The 17630-nt window shown below is 41.3% G+C and overlaps 2 protein-coding genes across 2 annotated transcripts; one reads left to right on the forward strand and one right to left on the reverse strand.

Moving 5' to 3' along the window:
* The first annotated feature begins 1598 nt into the window (after positions 1–1598).
* LOC109852262 (protein HEG) lies at positions 1599–16515 on the forward strand. The gene is made up of 9 exons (XM_020423260.1): positions 1599–2403; positions 13437–13511; positions 13660–13745; positions 13951–14046; positions 14899–15024; positions 15108–15197; positions 15386–15453; positions 15527–15634; positions 16074–16515. The coding sequence occupies exons 1-9, from the start codon at positions 1949–1951 to the stop codon at positions 16239–16241; spliced, it is 1272 nt and encodes a 423-aa protein (XP_020278849.1). The 5' UTR covers positions 1599–1948; the 3' UTR covers positions 16242–16515.
* Positions 16516–16617: 102 nt separating this feature from the next.
* Positions 16618–17325, reverse strand: LOC109852242 (protein LLP homolog). The gene is made up of 2 exons (XM_020423215.1): positions 17093–17325; positions 16618–17015 (listed from the first exon to the last, which is right to left on the reverse strand). The coding sequence occupies exons 1-2, from the start codon at positions 17253–17255 to the stop codon at positions 16735–16737; spliced, it is 444 nt and encodes a 147-aa protein (XP_020278804.1). The 5' UTR covers positions 17256–17325; the 3' UTR covers positions 16618–16734.
* Positions 17326–17630: the final 305 nt, after the last annotated feature.

The following is a 17630-nucleotide window of genomic DNA, read 5'->3' on the forward strand; positions in this document are numbered from 1 at the left end:
TAACGAAACCATCAGAGATACTCCGCGATCGTCGCTTTCATCGAAAGTATCGGAGGGATCAAGATCGAGTAAGATGAGAGAGAGAGAGAGAGAGAGAGAGAGAGAGAGAGAGAGAGAGAAAGGAGAGAATCGATCGTGCTTATGAGAATGAGCGTCGCGGTATATATTATCCTGTCACATTGATTTATCTCTCGCCGGTCGCGATATGCTTCTGTGTTTTGTCCTAATGGGCAATAACGTGACGATGATCCGCGTAATTATTTCGCCGCGCTCTGTGCGCGGCCTGCGGGGGGAACGGAGCAAAAAGATGACGGAGACCTCGCCGCGGTCTGTGCAGCCACTGCACCACTGACCTTGGTCTCAAGTAACGCCGAAGTGATTCAGGAATTGCACAGGGACTTCTATCCAGCGCGCGCGTAACTTCCACGCTCCGGCATTGCAAAATCGACCGCGGCGTCGCACTCTCGAGCAGCAATTCCCTCGACGCTGCGCTGCTGGCTCGAGAACCGAGTCTTTCCAACGCAATCTCATAAAGTCTTGTTCTTTCGCGTACATCTGGCGGATTATAAACAGATAAAGAAACGTTGTTGTTTTATCGCAGCGCAGTTGTGACTTTGTCGTCTCAAATGAGATACGTTTGCGAAACTCTGGAAATTAGCGAGATTATATACGAATCCCAAGGTAATGTTTTTATTTAAGGGAAAAATATATAATTGCGCGTGTTATATTCACATGTTACAAATATTTTTCTTGCATTTATGTGTAAATGTTTTTATTACATTAAATTACGTACGGACGCCGATGAAATGTTAATATCATTTTATGGTCCGTGGGGATTGTTTTTGTTTCATAATACTAATAATGTGCGCGGCCACTTCGCTATAACAAATTATGCATAGATCATTATGTCAGCAGCGTTGCGGTTTCTGGGTGTGACGGTAATTATCGCGACAACGCACTTAATTGCCAACAAACCGCAGGTGTGTGCGCCGTTGCACTTTATATCCATTAAAGATTAAATAGTACGTCTCTAAAGTGATTTTATACTTTTCTTGTTATTAAACATGCACGCACATTATTCAGTTTATTAATTTCTTTTTCAACTTTATATGCCGACGATATCAATCTGTTTCTAATTTTGATTCGTCCGCACATCTCACGTTTCATTCTTAGAAGTTTGGAGTTGCCAGATTTTTCAAGTATTTTAAACCTATTCTAATCTTTCTCTTCTTTTTTTTTTCAGAACGCGCGTTCTGCGAAAGAACTGCATTCACGTTATTCCACCCCCGTTAATCATCTCAGACTTTGTTCCGGTAACGATGGAATTCGCGTGTGAGCCGCGTGTGAGTCATACGACCCATATCCGCGTTTTCGAGGCGCAGCCGGAGCGCGAGAGCTTTGTTCGGAATGGCGTTATCGCTCGTAAAGATAGCAACCACGAGAGGAACGCGCGAGTCCTCCGCCGCCGCGGAAGGATACGTAGGTGGTTACCGGAGGATCTGGTGGGGTATCAGGAGAACAGACCGCAGCTGTAGCGAGAGAAACGACGAGGAGAAAGGGAGAAATAAGAGAGTCCGCAAGAGACTCACAAGCGGGCCACAAGCGCGGTGAGTAAACGCTGCAACAAGCAGAAGAGGGAAGCCCGGCGAAACACGGGGAGCAGAAACGAGACGGAGAAAAAGACAGGCTCATGGTGGGGTTGGTTCACCAGCAGCTGAAGCACGTGGGCCCCGCTTCGTGTGTCTCGTTCGGTAGTCTCCTCAGTATCGCTCTCAGCCTGGCCGTGGAGGATCTTGGCACCGGATGTTCATCGGACCTGTCGCGGACTTGAAACGCCCGACACCGTCCTCGCGCGAGCGTCGATGATGTGACGACACCGAATCCCAGTCGTAAATCTGGACGCGATTGTTGCAAGCAGAGTTTTCGTGAATTCGGAAAAAGTCGAACGATGGCCCCGAAGATACTTCTGGCGTCTTTGCTCATCGCGATCTCGCGAGCTGTTCCGACGAGCTTGGCGTTATCGTCGGACGATCATCATCGGTTGTCCTCGAACAATCACAGGGTTCTCTGGCCGGTTTGGTATCGCGATAAGTTGCTTCATGCGAGGCAGCATCGCCAGGACGACGAACAACGTACCGTTCAAGAGACGACTACCGCAAAAAGTTCGTGGACACCGCAAATATTTACAACAAGACTGTCGCAGGTAACCTCGAGACATCAGGTGGACCATCGGACTCTAGATCAAAAGTTCAGTGGTGCTGTGGCAATGGCGGACTACGGTGGTACCAGGGCGATAGCGTACGCGGGTTATCACGGCAATCATCGGCATCAGCCGCGGGAGACGCAGAACAGCTATCAGGTGCCAACGACCGACGTCCCGACGTACACCAGGCATTATTCAGGGTAAGTGGTACATAGGTGATTCACATAAAAAATTTACATATTTATTTACATAGAAAAAAAACTTCTCTTCCAAACCTATTAAAGTAGTTAAACATATCACAGATATCAGTAGAGTAGTAATGGAACAAAACAAAAGTTGCGAAAAAGAAAAACGAGGAAGAAACGGGGAAAGCGGCAACACAATTACCGGTGAGGAAACAAGATCGATTCGAAGAAACAAGATAATTCGATACTCGAAAGTCTCGAGCGAGCAGCGCAGCCGTGATGCGCGATTACTCCGTCACATCACGGGAGGCACGTAAATGGAAGTGAATGAACCGCGTCGCGTAAATATACGGGGCCGCTAACGTGTCGCTGAATTACTATATTTACGAGCAATGAGCGACGCGGCGATGATGCACGATCCGGGGCGCAATAGCTGACGGAATAAGGCCGCGCGGCGCGAACCGCGCCGCGTTCAAAGGCAAGCCGCGAGCCGTTTAATTAATCGACCGATTAATTATCTCGCACGTAGTCGTTCTCTCGCTCCTCTGTCGCGTACAATTATTGGAATTGTCCGTTCGCGGACACCTTTTCACGCATGCAACGTGCGAATTAGTCGAAAAAAAAAAAAAAAAAAAAAAAAAAAAAAAAAAAAAAAAAAAAAAAAAAAAACTATCCGGATAAATGACACTCTCTTGTCCTGTTTTAAAGACCCCGAGGTGCCAATTAACCCGATTCGTCGTCGAACGCGAAACTTGACTCTCGCAAAATTTTCTTCCCGCGAGATATTTGAATACGCAAGTAAAAAAAAAACATCGTGTGGAGCTAGTCTTTTCGTAATTGTGAAAATTTCAGGTTTTAACATAGTTGATTGCACAGCTCTCTCTCTCTCTCTTAGCAGGTGTAAATACTTACAAAACACACGCAAGAAGTGCGTTTCACACATTTGCCGATAAATTCGCGCGATTTTCATTGGAATTTTGAAATATTTCCGAGCAAAGTCACGAGATGAATGTGTCATTTTTTTTCTCAAAACTGACATTAAACATTTTCTTACTCGCACCTCTCGCCTCGTACACCCGGCCATTAAGAGCAAATCGCGCCGCACCGCTTTTATCACCTCCTGACAGCCGGGAGAGATCATTTTGCTCGCCAAGCATGATTCGATGATTGCTCGTCGGAAAGGCTTTACGGGTGTTCACGCGTCAGAAAGAAAACAAAACTCGCACCCGTGGCAAATATAAATATCGAAGAAAGAGTAAACTGGCACCCGCGCGCGCGCGCGCGCGCGTGTACGTGTGTGTGTGTTAATATTATTGTACAGCGATTTCGTCACCCTCATTTTGCCTCGTGTTTTTTGTTACGTTTGTTGTCGTAATTACACATGCCTCGGTGAACAAAGGCAGACAGAACAAACAAAGCGATGATTCAGCTTCAAACACTACGTTTTTGCTGAGAATGATGAGTTTTATACGTTTCTCTGGTTTTACAATATATCAATCAATTTTAATTACCAATCTCGAGTTTAATGTATGTGATTAAATACATTGATCAAGCATGTACATATTAATGTACGGCTAAATAAATAATATTAATAGCCGCGAATAATATTGCAATAACCTCATTTGGTTGTTATTGAGCTTCTTGCTCATAATTTATGTTAATCATATAGCTGCGACGAGAGATACATGCTCGAAATTGTTTTTCACATTATAATGACTGACAAAATCTCATCAATCAGACAATGGATTAATATTCACGTGGAATCTCTAGTTACTATTTAAGTCTGTGAATGCAATAATTTGGTGTTCGCGTACCTGGCAGTCGCGATCGAGTTACCCAGATGCGTGCCTCAGGCTAAAGAATCTTGTAAACCTGTCCGATGATTCAGTGTGTGTGCGCATCGCTCGCTCTCTCTCTCTCTCTCTCTCTCTCTCTCTCTCTCTCTCTCTCTTTCTTTCTCACTCGCTCTTTTTTTTTCCTCCGTATCATCCTGCACACACGATCGAACTCGCGTGCACCTCGCGCGGAGAAGATTTCTCATCGATGCGGCTGATGCGCCGGATCGTGTCATCGATTTAAACCCATTGGCGCGACACTCATAACACTTAAAATGCGATTTGTCGATTGAACGATCGTTGAAGAAATTTGGGGATGACCAATACGCGACGCGCGTCGCTTCATAATTTCGGTACTTAGGACCGTCTATATGTTTTGACTGTGATGTACGCAAAGATCAAATTCTTGGCTGACAAGGAAGATTAAAATCATGAAACGTACGCGACCAGCATGAACTTGCTCTGTGCTTCAATCTCTCTCACTCTCTCTTTCTTTCTTCGTAATTAACAGCTATTGTTGTACGCGCTTATTGTTCGAGCACGGCAAAGAGATATGGACCGCGGCGCACCGTCGGCCACGTTTTGTCTCGATAATTTATGACGCTTGATCCGCGACACACCGTACGCGTGATCGATGAGCGATGGGGTCATAAAGAGACAGGTGCCGTTTCGTCGACGTGATGCGTTCTCGGGAAATGTAAACGCGTTCCATCATCCCAGTCGGAAACGTTAGCGGTCGTTTCTCAACGCGTCACACATGTGAAGCTGTCATATATAATCGCGGATAGAACAGACCGAATAAATAATATGACAAGCGTAGCATCCACGTCTTCATTTTCCGTCGAATTGTATGTTTATAAAATAGACATTATTTGTTACGTATACACGCGTTGCACACAAATTGTGTAATTACAAATTTCATGTTTATGACTTTCGAAGATGACGATGACGTTGCATGCAAGCTTCCGGAAGCGTTTGACTGATGTAACGTCAGAACAAGCTTAAATTCATTACTGTAGCGGCAGCAGCAGCGGCACTGAACATCAAAGATCCATTAATTATCGAAAAGTTAAGGAAAATCAATATCGTTCTAGGTATCGTCTAGCTAGAGCTTTCGAAAGTTTCGCAACTTCCGAACCTCCGATGTGATAACATCGTATATGTACCTCAACTCATGACCTTATATAATGCTTATACGTTGGGCGAAGGCCGCGAGCATCGATCGCACGTTGGATCAAGGGAAGACGTACAATTTCGGTGGACGTGCAAGCACTCGACATTGAAATCCTATCGCTATCAAATGCCGATTCTTCGGTCTTCCGCGACTAAATCCAATTGGGAAGTAACGAAACGGAAGAGGCGTGAGATTTGCTTCGATCTTGAAATCAAAAATTAGTCAGCAGTTACTTTGTAGAAAAACATTGCTAAATTGTTTTAGAAAAACCAGGTTTTACAACAAAAATAAATTTAATATTGCCAAAATTTTATTCTCATATAAGATCAAATAATGTTTACACGTATATCAGACACTTACGTTTGCGTATATCAGACACTTACCAAAGGGAAAAACATAATATACAGCGTATCGAATCGACTATGGCTTTATATCGCGAGGCAGAAAACAAAAATCGAGGGATGAAGGATCAAAGTGGATGCTCGCGGCTCGATCCTGCCACGTTCGATGATAGCGGCTTCATGTAAATCCATTAGCGTGAACTTTTATCCGCAGGCTGCGGACGCGATGGGTGAAGAGGTCAAAAGCGAGAGAAGAGAATAGGCAGATAAAGCGCGAGCCGCAGGTACACGTGCGTGTTGATGTAGACGCCATGCGCTCGCACGAATCAATATAGGGACGCGGTCACTTCCGTTGTTAGATATATATTCAAAATGTACAGCGCGCATATAAACATATAAATATTAATTTGAAACTCATAAAATATAACCAAAGAGTTTTTACAGTTTTATTACGCTTGTCATTTCGCGATAATCATTTACATACCATTCACTTTGCTTGATTAAGAAACGACAGCGTGAAATCTCCGAGCATCGGAATCAAGATAAAATTCACGACCTCGTTTATCTTGTTGGAAGATCTCCGCGAGTTTGCTGTCAATCACATTGGATACCTCGCGTTACAAAATACGCAACATTGGTTCGATTAACTTCACTTAGAAAGTTCGCGCTTCGCAATATCGCTTGCTCAACCTAGGTCCAACTGTAGCGGTATTAATAGACAATTATGGGGAAGGGAGGATTTTTATGGACGACCACACGACGGGAGGGCAATCGCGCGTCCAAGAATGTAAACTGCATCCACGAAAGAAAACGAGCGAAGCTCGCGGACGATTCCGCTTATGGAGTTGCAAGAGAGTCGGGGTTTATTTTTTTTTTTTTTTTTTCCGAACCGACGAATTGCCGATGTTTGTTCTGGGAACGATCCGAAACGAACAGCCGTCGAACAGAAACTGGTTCTCGATTCACATTCAGGAACAATGACCACGGGATTCCCAGTCAAATTTTTAAAACTGTGACACGCAGAATTAATATTCTCGGATTGTAGAGATAAAATTACATAAAGTTGGTTACAAACGCAATTGTATTTTAATTATTACAAATGTTAATGTTTTCTTCTTTTTAAACCAATATATATAATGACGTACTGCGAGTGGTAATATTTTATCTTCCTCACAGTTTCTCATTATTATTTAGATAAGAAAAGTTTCCACACGGCAGAGTCATTATTTCTAACAATGTTACACGGCATCGTAATGTTTGAGAAACTCGATTATTCAACATATCAATAGACTTTCACCGTGAAGGCTACGCAACCGAGGCGGGATAATGGCATAAACATCGATGCAATTTGACTATAATGACACCTGAAAAATCGCTATGCAAAACACTCACATTGTATATCTCACGTTGATTTTTCGCGGAATTAAATGGCAAGACGCGTCGTCGTGTGCGCCGCATCGGCGCTTGCAACGCGCAGAAAACGAAGCACAGGAAGCGGTAATAATGAGAGACGCCGCGCATCTTATTGGCACCGCGTAGGCGCATAATTACTTCACCTGAGCAGTAACCCGCGTAACCCGTCATCAAGTAATTTTGTAATTTGGAAGTTTTGCGCTGCCTGCCCGCGGCTCCCGTGGCATCGTCGCGCATTCCGTCGAGAAAACGGCCTCTGATGCGCGAGATGCAATCTCTAAATGAACGAGCGGCGATTCGCCGCTTTCGCAAATACGGACTGCGAGCATTCTTGAACGGCGCAGACCGGCAATTTCTTTGTTTATGGAAATACCGAGAGAACCCCGAGATCAAATGAGTCCACGGTCCCTAGAATCATCCCAAAGTCTAAATAAAGGGAATTTGCTAATTTATTGGAAACATTTATTACGAAGATTAATATAATTAAAATTTTTTTTGGTGTGTAACACTATTTTAATTCTTTCTGTAGAAGACTCTAGACTTTCGTGTCTATATTTGAATTTTTTTTTAATATTATTTTTCACATTCTATCTTTGAATTTCTCTTTGAGTGAAAAAGGAAATTATATAAGTTTCCGTAAAAGAGCAATAGAAAATTCTAATGGTATACGTACATTTGCGAGAAGCGAGAATGTTACATAAACCTTTGCCGTACCTCGGCAAATCGATTATAATATAATAAGCGACGGAGAGGAGCATGATCCTGAGAAAAAAACGAGACTTGTGTAAGCAATTCTTCAAAGCGTAGGTCTGAAATTAGCGAGCATGAATCACTGCGAGCCGTCTTGTCGAGATTCTCAGATCGACGAACTCTCGTAAACGTATACACACATCGGTTTGCGGTGTCGGATTGTTTAGACGTCGTTCGTTCACACTTCGTGGATACGACAGCGTATGTGCAGTCGCTAACGATACGGGAGTGTCAACGATCCGAAAACGGTCGCGGTCGAGAAAATACATATCTGCTTTCTCTCCACGGGATATATGCGTCGCATAAATAAAATATTTGAGTTATTATAGTCACACATAAATGAAAATGTGTTATTCGAAATAAATTTCTGAAAGATGGAAGTGTACGTAAAGTTGATTAATTTAGACATTTTATAGTATGTCATCATTTTTCTCTAGGTTTTCTTTAAAACATTTTTTACGTTTTGCTTTTGTAAAAATATTGTTATTCAGAAAAATATACGATGCGTGAGAAAAATTTCTTGTTTTTGTGTTTGACAATACGTGCGTGAAGAACTCAGAAAATACTTACGGAAAGAGTGTTTTATGCAAGAAGCTTCTGTTTTTATACATATTACGAGGAAAGGCCAAGGCGGAAAGAAATATTTCAAGAGAGTGCACGGAACTCATCTTGATCGCCCTAAAAATAACTTCCTTACACTTGATAACTATGGATGCAGCTGCGCGAAGTTACCGCCAAGAGAGGTGTTATCGTGATTCGTAATTGAAACGCGCAATATGTAGGTGTATTATAGCCTCGAATCCTGAAAGAAGATACGTCGTAATTTTCGAGTAGCTTGCATGATCTCTCACTAGTCTATTCACAGCACTTTACACCCGAGCGCTTATTAAATTTCCTTAGGATCGTACTATCGTAAATCTAAGTTATTAGTTTTTTGCAAAAATCTCAATATCTCTTTTGCGATTAAAAATTATTATTAATCTCAATAATAATATTGCGTTTATTTTATGATATTTAATACAATAGATTTATTTAAACAAATAAAATTTATCTTCCACACTATAGTGACACTTTCTTACTCGATACGTAAGTGAAAAGCAACTTTATTCCGAGCTACAAGAACGCAAAAGAATTTTATTAATTGACGCGAATGGCGTTTCGGGACGACTCTAAAAAAATTGTGATGTCACGAGTGTTCGGAGCTGCGCTCGATCAATTCAGTTCCACTTGTAAAACAGCGACCGATGGTCGAGGTTGTCATCGGAAAAACGTAAAAACGAATTGCCAAGCGCACGAGTGGCACTTCAGCTCTCCGATTTCTTTGTTCCGCCCCGCAAAAGCTCCAGCTCGAGATTCCACGTGTTTTGCACGCAGACCGTTCCTAAAACAAATGGTCGTTATATCGACGGCGATTACAATCGATAGTCTGTCTCTTTATTGGCTGGATCGAATTGATGATGTCCCGATACGTCGCGAAATCTCAAGTCATTCGTAATTATTTGATTTATCGTCTCCGCGCTGCTCGCGCAAACAAAAGATCTGCTATATACGAGATAGCGCAATAGAACAATATTATTTATAGATCTGTAAATACGCTCCACACACGAAACGTTCCGTTTTTAGAGCCTGGACAAAGTATACCGGAACGTAAGTCCGGTATTCACAGTCCGATCTTATATTTAAAATCGTTTTAAGTTTTATGTTTTATGGACTTGTCTTCATTGGTCTATAGAACATCCGAAGATGAACTCAGAACGATCTCAAATATTCGCCTATTTGAACAACAATCATAAACTACATCAAATTTCATTACAAATATCGAATCCGAGTTTATCTTCTCACTGTCTTGAGAATAAACCTGTTGGGAAGTGCGAGATTCATAAAGTCTACGGAGTTACGAGAGCTGTTGGCGCTTGATTCATGGAAAATGCAATCGCAACAATGTCATCGGGAAGGCATGCGGCTCGTTAGGCTCTCGGGGAAGAACGTTTACAGGGAACCGTTGTCATCGTCGGCGAAAATCTATGCGCGCAACAGACGAACGTAGAAAACATAACAAACGACCGCGATAACACGTCGTCGTCGCGTTAGGGATTTGCTTTGCGACGGTGCCGGGAACGAGAACCATTGCGAGATCGCCGCTTAGATTTCGGAAGCGCTTAAGAGAGCCATAGACATGCGAGCGTTCAATACGGTAATTCATCCGGGATTTATTACCCTTCGACTCGAACCCTGGTGTAAACCGCCATCACGCGACGGCGCGTCTTCGGTCGTTCTGCATCGGATACGCGACGTTGCTGATTTTATTACACGTCTTCTCTCGCGCATTCCACCCTTTTCCGCTTGTCATTATTTTTACAACATAAAATAATCCCGTGTGAGTTCAATAAATTAAATCTCACGCGATTATTTTTTTCACAATAATATCTTATAAAGATTTCTGGCACGTTATAATTTTTAATAAATATTATTATTTAAGATAATTTACAAAATAAATGTACGCACGTAGAATTTATTAATATTAATCAAATTTTTGATATAGTGCGCGTTAATAATAATTTTATTTTACACAAGTCTACGTTTTTTATTCTGAGAAACAAATGTCATCTCTCTATCTGTTATCGATTTTTTCCTTTATATTTCTGTTATATCATTAGTACACGGAATTATTAGCAATCACCTTGAAGCACGAGAGAGCTTCAATTATTCCACGCCTAACGAACTACTTCAATTATTCTTTATTTATTTTTCATCTAACGAACTCGGCGTTTCCTTGCGCACACTGTGCACCGTTATATCTCGCTCGTTAGAACAACAATTTTAAATCGATAGAGACATTGCAATCGGCTTCGACCGATGTAGCCAATCACTCTGGCGTACTGACCCTTAACCCGCACCGCATGAAACTGGTCCAGTGGGTATCCGGCTGGCGCCATAACTGTCCCGGTCAGTAGGATGAAGAATTTCAGGTGGAAAACTAAGATTTCCCGGGGCTGTCGCACGTCATGCGAGCGTCGTAAATTTTCAATGATGCTTATCGCACCGAGATACACCTACGCCCTTCGCGACAAGTACGTTTTTCCATTTCTCACATGTTCGTTCAATGTCGCGAGCAAGCAAGCGAGCGAGAAAGAGAAAGAGAAAGACAGAAAATTTTATCGGCAAACTCGGAGCAACAGCCGAACCAGTATTCCCACGCGAATGTCCTCCGAACCGTATCTGAACCTCCGGTCTCGGTTTCACGAGACTTTTTTGCGAAGCAAGGAACACGGTGTGCGGGCGATTTACGCGCGCTTGCCCGCCGGAGAAAGCTCCAGGAAATCATTGTGAATCAGGTTGAAATACCCTAGTTATCATAGGCGTGGACGTGGCAGATTATATGATACTAACAACAAATGATGGGTGATGATTTCTCAAGCTTCCTCAGGGTGCGCCGTGAATTCCGCCGCGCGACGTCGCGCATCAAAAATAGTTTCTCTCTGTGCATTTGTATAGTTTCTCGAAATGTAGTTTGCGTCATTTACTTCGATAAATTGATTTAAGAATAAATTTGTTTCACCGCGATTGCGCGAAGTGTTTCATTCTATTCTAAATTGTTGAAGTCGATAGTTTCGTAACAAAACCTCTTTCTCAAAAGCTGTTACAACAATTTACTGTTTTTTTTTAAATAAAATATCAAGTTCTTGAAACGAGTTAATATGTTCTTGAAACAAACTGTGAACAACCGACAGAAAGTCGACAGTATACATATATATTACTGTGCCATAAGCGAGCCATTTGTATCCTTTTGAGTCAGAGTAGTGAATTAATAAACGTCTCATGAAACTGTGTCACGCATTAGTTCAAAATGTGAATTTGCTCGTAACGGTGAAAGTGACGGCACCGCGCGATCCGTTCAGATAGCCGCAACATTCGCGATACGCGATCACCTGCTGCGCTAATCCTTCTGATCCTTCCTCTCTCGGATAATCACGGATAAATCAACGCTTCGTCCTTAGACCGGGCGCGCTCTCGCACATGGATGCTCGACATAGTGCGCAGCCTTGAATTTCTTCGGAGCACCTGCTATTAGCGGAGAATGTTTGAAGAGCCCGAGGTTTCCATCTCTAGCATCCCGGAACTCTCCAAGCGCGTTTTCTCAAGAACTCCGATAAATCGAGTTTTGTTCTTAACTAAGTTAATCTTACGTTAAATTTTTTCGACCGATAAAACGTGTTCGATATTATATTTCACTACAACAACTACGACCTCTAAGAAATCACTTTACGTTACGGTATTTTTACAGTTTTCAATCATTGACATATTTTTTTTTTAGATTGCATTCAACAATTTAAGGACGCGCGTAAAACTTTCAAGTTGCTGAAATACAACAACACACGTCGCATAAACAAACGGTGCGAACAAAGGCATGAAAATCAACGGAGCGCGTTTAGCGTTCGACGAACACCGGTCGAGAAAACGGGTCGGGAACTATTCAGAATGCCAAGTTAATATTTAATGACGGCGAATTTGCGCGCATATAAATCCTTTGTGCAGTCACTCACACAGCGAGCTTGCCGTTCCTCGCGCCTCTTACCTCTCGGAGCAAGAAAACGAACGTAGAGGGACCACCGCGTCCTCGGCATCCGTTGTTGCGACAGCGAATGTCGTGTTGCGTTTCAGCAAACACGACGTCGACATGGCAAAATGCAATTTTCCACGACGAGCAGACGATGACGAAGTGATTCTGTCGGCCGAGTATTCGTCCCGATGCCCAATTATAATACACGTGGTCGCCGTACATTTCCTTCACGAACCGTCGAAAGCCGTTCTACCGTCCGCATGCATCGTCGAGTCCCATCGGGATGATACTTCTGTTAAATATACGATCTCTCGCGACATTTTCAAGGTTTAATTATACGCTCACAGTTAGAACGTTATTACTCATTTCTCGAAGCACCGCGAGAAGAAACGCAAAGTTTCATATCGACTTCTGGCGTCGTGTCTTTACGCCGTCTCTCGAACGACGACAAGCTGTAATATCGCCAACGCAAATACTCGAACACCGCGCGCGCGTGTTCGATCGGCCTTCGCATTTTGTGATTTAACCGGTCTCCTGTGTGTGCTTTACGATTCAGATGACTGCGCTTCGGCGATCAGTTCGATCGGAATGAAGGGATATTGCGGCGGGACACTAATGTTGCGATGACTATCGAAATAATCGAGACGCCGATTTAATTTCTCAACCGCGCATAAGCCGCGATAACGAAATGCAAAGCTGAAATCGAGATGCGGGCTTCGAAGAAAGAAGGAGGAGGAGAAGGAGGAAGAGAATTATTCAAGATGGATTCATGAAGGGTTCTTATATCGATGGTATCTTAGCGAGGATACCTTTTAATACATTCGATTTGTATATCCGAACATCGCGTCTAGAATATACAACGTATGCTAATATCGCACACACGCTGCGACTTTTTTTTATTTAATAAAAAATTTTGCAATAACAATAGAGTAAAAATGAACAATAGAATTGAAAATTATCGTTTCGCGTTTCAGAAGACGCGTATGCACCAGACAAGTTCCCGCAACTTCCCGTCATCATCAGCATCATCATCGAGGAAAACAAATCAGGTACGTCGCAAATACGTCGGAATGTTCGTCGGAAGAAATAAAATCAACTTAATTTTGTTTTGAATAAAAGTTTCATCTTTGCAGAATACATATATAATATTCGTACACTTCATAAATTTTCTGAAAGTTTATGTACAAAATGTTTCAGTTTAGTGTACACCGAGTTGACCTCCAGTTTCTATTGTTGCCCGGGATGGTCGCAAGTTACTCCTTCGAGTTTCGGATGCAATAAACGTAAGCGCGGATTTATCGCGATTATTAAAAATTATTTTGCAATTTCGTAATAAATAACACAAGATATACTGCGACACGAGTGTTTCGATGCACGCATTGAAAATTTCATTTACATTTTTGTTTTCTTTCATATCGACGTTTCAACTGCCGAGCATATTATTCATAATTCTGAAGATCGATTAATCTTAATTTGTTTTTTCTCCAGCCACGTGTACAGCGCCGTGCTTGAATGGCGGAATGTGCACTTCGCCTGGCAAGTGCACGTGTCCCAAAGGATACACCGGCAACCAATGTCAAACGGGTAATTTCAATTTTAATTTTAATTGTTTTTAATTTTAATTTTGCTTAACAATTAGACTTTTTAGATTGCGAATGAAATGCGATCGTGTGTTTTTTTTTTCAACGAGAAATTGCAAAACTATATTACTCTCTGACAAATAGACAACGAGAAAGATCGATCGTTCGCATTTCAAGTGCGTGCGATTGTGATCATAATAACAATTCTTATAGAGTGTTGTACGCGAAGAGCGACGATTAGAACGCATCCGTTTTATAGCGACGGAATAGCTCGTAAATCTATCTCGGGAGCGCTCGCGGCCCACCGATGCCGGGACGTGCAGGACAACCGCAATATACGGATTGCGCCGCAGTTTAGCTTGGCGTTCGAGCAATGCTATCGAGAGAAGCATATCGCTCTGCGTCGATTTAATTACGCCCGACGATAGGCACGAGAAGGCACTCGTAACTGGAGGAATCAATCGAATGTTCTTCGCGCTTTAACGAGGCGACGTTTGTACGTCGATGTGCTCGGAAAAAAGAACGAACCAACAGCCGTCGTTCTTTAAATTCTGTTTAATTAAGTTTTATTACTTCCGCTCGTTTGCCGGAATTGCAATTTAAAAGAAGAGAAAATTGCGATATAACGCAAAAGACATTCGATTTCATCGAATAAATATTTTTAAAATAACTGCAATGTTTATTACAAAATACTAAGCAGTTAAAAAGAAGTTAAATAGTGCTACCATCCTTAAGTAGAATAAAATGTGTAAAACTAGAAAAATATATTTACATAAATTTTTCTCACTCGAGAAGTTAATATCCTGTAAATTATATATATATATATATATGTATTATATGACATTTCATCTCACAGATGTGGACGAGTGCGAGGTAGAAAAACCCTGCGGACAACTTTGCACGAACCTACCTGGCAGCTATCGATGTCATTGTAGAGCCGGCTTTCAGCTTCAGCAGGATGGTCAGTCCTGCAGAAGGAACAGTAAGAAAAGTCAAAGCTAATATATGCGAAAAGAATAGATTATTAATTTTATAAGAATAAATTGTTTAATTACGATTTTACAGACACCGACGAAAATGCTTTTGAGGCTCGCGATTTAGAAGGCGATTTTCACGACGCGTCGACAACACAAGACCCGACGACGGCTTCTCACGGTATGATTAATAATAATACACTTTTTCACGCACACACGAACATTACTATTTGATTTTAAGTATAGATTCTGTAAATTAATTTTCAAGAAGTAATTAAAACTTGTAAACTCTTCGAGTTTAAAAATCACGAATAAAGAACATTTCAAGTGAATGAATTAAACTTCGAACAATACGTTTGTAAATTACAGACACAGAAAACGAGGTGAACGATCAAGACTACGAAATTATTTTAAAAAGACTGACTAAGCTGGAAAAGGTAAAAGTTATTTACATAATTTAATATTTATCCCGTAATAATAAAGTTAATGAGTAATTATATTTGTTTTCAGCAAGTGGCCAGAAATAGAAAGAGAGATACAGAGGCTGCCGAGATGAACACCAAAGTCACATTAGCGGTCGAGAGCGTTAACGAAATGAAGAGAACTGTCGAGAACGTGGTATCTATACATACATAATTTTATAAAATATTACATACTTAAAATCTTGTGTACGATAAAATTTAAAACAATCTCAACTTGAGAGTATAATTCGACAAATTTGAATAAAAAATGCAGGATGTAATGCAAATATATTAAATTCTAATGTATCAATATCAATACGTTTCAACTTTGTTTTTAAGTCATCTTCAATAATATATACTGTAAAAGATTATTTATTAACAAAAATAGCAGAATAAGATTAAATTTTTTTTTCTCAAGATTAAAGTGTAAATTATATCATGTTTGTTTGCAATGTTCATTTTACACAATTTGCACTTGGTCCGTAGTTGTTTATTTTTATTGACTTGAATTTATTTTATTGAGAGAAAGAACTTTTCTATTTTGATTAATATTCATAATGACTAAAATCTTGCACAATTGCCTATTTCTGTTGTAGCAACAGATGCAACAAGAAGTGCGCGATATGAGAAGCAAGATAAAGCAATATGAGTCTGAAATGAGGAAGATGCAACATCTGATGAACCGCGTTGCGGATTTGGAAAGTCGTCTGAGAATACGCTGCAGATCAGCAGTGCCGATAAATAGCGGATCGTTGAATTATTAGCGTTGATGTAGAAACTATTACAAAATTACTAGTAAGCATCAGTATCTTCCATATTCAAGCAGAACTTTTACCATATATTTTAGTTACATATCAAAGTTACGTGACTACAACACCACGAGGTGCTGATGTTATTGTAGTCATAAGATTCACACAGAATTATTTCTGCTGTGAGATAAAACCACTGCCATTATGTAGAGTCGTAATATAGGTTTTATATATAAAAGAAATAAATATACTATTTGTACTCTTATGGCTTTACAATAAAACAAAGCGAATCCCGTACATGCTTGTACATTTATCCGAGTTCCTCTCAAAAGAAAAATAGAGGTAATGAGTGTGACATATATTGAAATGAATATTACATATCTTAGTGGCATCATTTATTGAAAACTGACATTGTCATCAGCAGTTTAAAAAAGGCACAATTATCTAGATCTTAGATTTTATTTACAAAAAAGCCATATTTTTTATAATACTTAGAAAAACAAGATCATCATTTGTTAACCTCGCTTTGATTCTGCTTCAGTGCTTTCTTCTGTCGTCTAGTTAGTCTCTTAGGTATTTTCTTCTTCGCCTTTTGTGATTTAGCTCTGCCTTTCTTGTGCTTGGCTATCTTTCGTTTGTTCATCCATACAGGATAATTCCCATACTGATCTCGCATTGTTTTCTTATTGTACACTCTACCACCTTCCACTTCCATCTTCTCTTCACCTGTATTTGCGGTCTCAGACTGCTTCGCCGTAATGTCTTCTTTTACTTTCTTTGCGTCCACAACTGTTAATATTCAAAAATAAACTAATATGAAACATTATGTTATTATTATACAACAGTAACGTAAATAAAAATTTCACCTGTGGCAATTTCGCTTATGTCAGTCATGTCTACATCCTTGGGCGCGTTGTCATTTTCGATACCGAGAGTTTTCTTCAGTCTTGTTAATTCCTTTTCTGCATATCGCTCTCTCTTGATCGCCCTGCATTTTCTCTTCCATTTACTACGAATCGACTTAGCCATTCTTTCACACGTGTTTTTGCACGCAACTAAAAATTAAAGGTTATGGGTTTCCAGTTTAGATGTTATCGCTTTTCTGTCCTGTTTGCCAGCGCTATGTCCACGATGATGCACATTGGCAACTACGTAACCAAGTCGAACAGGTTTGTCGGTAAGTAAGATTACGTTGAGTAATTCTACTGCACTTAGCCAATAAAGCTGAGATCAAGAGGTACGGTAGCGCCTCGTGCCAAGTTCACTAAGTGGCGCGGCCGAGGTCAGCGACCCCCCCCACCAAGGCCGCGCGCCCGCGGTCAGTGACCCTCCTCCCCCCACCAAGGCCGCGCGGCCGAGGTCAGTGCCCCGCCAAGGCCGCGCAGCTGAGGTCAGTGACCCCGC

This window comes from Pseudomyrmex gracilis, unplaced genomic scaffold (assembly GCF_002006095.1).
Source record: "Pseudomyrmex gracilis isolate BER0280 unplaced genomic scaffold, ASM200609v1 scaffold_26, whole genome shotgun sequence".
In the NCBI taxonomy this organism is placed as follows: Eukaryota; Metazoa; Arthropoda; class Insecta; order Hymenoptera; family Formicidae; genus Pseudomyrmex; species Pseudomyrmex gracilis.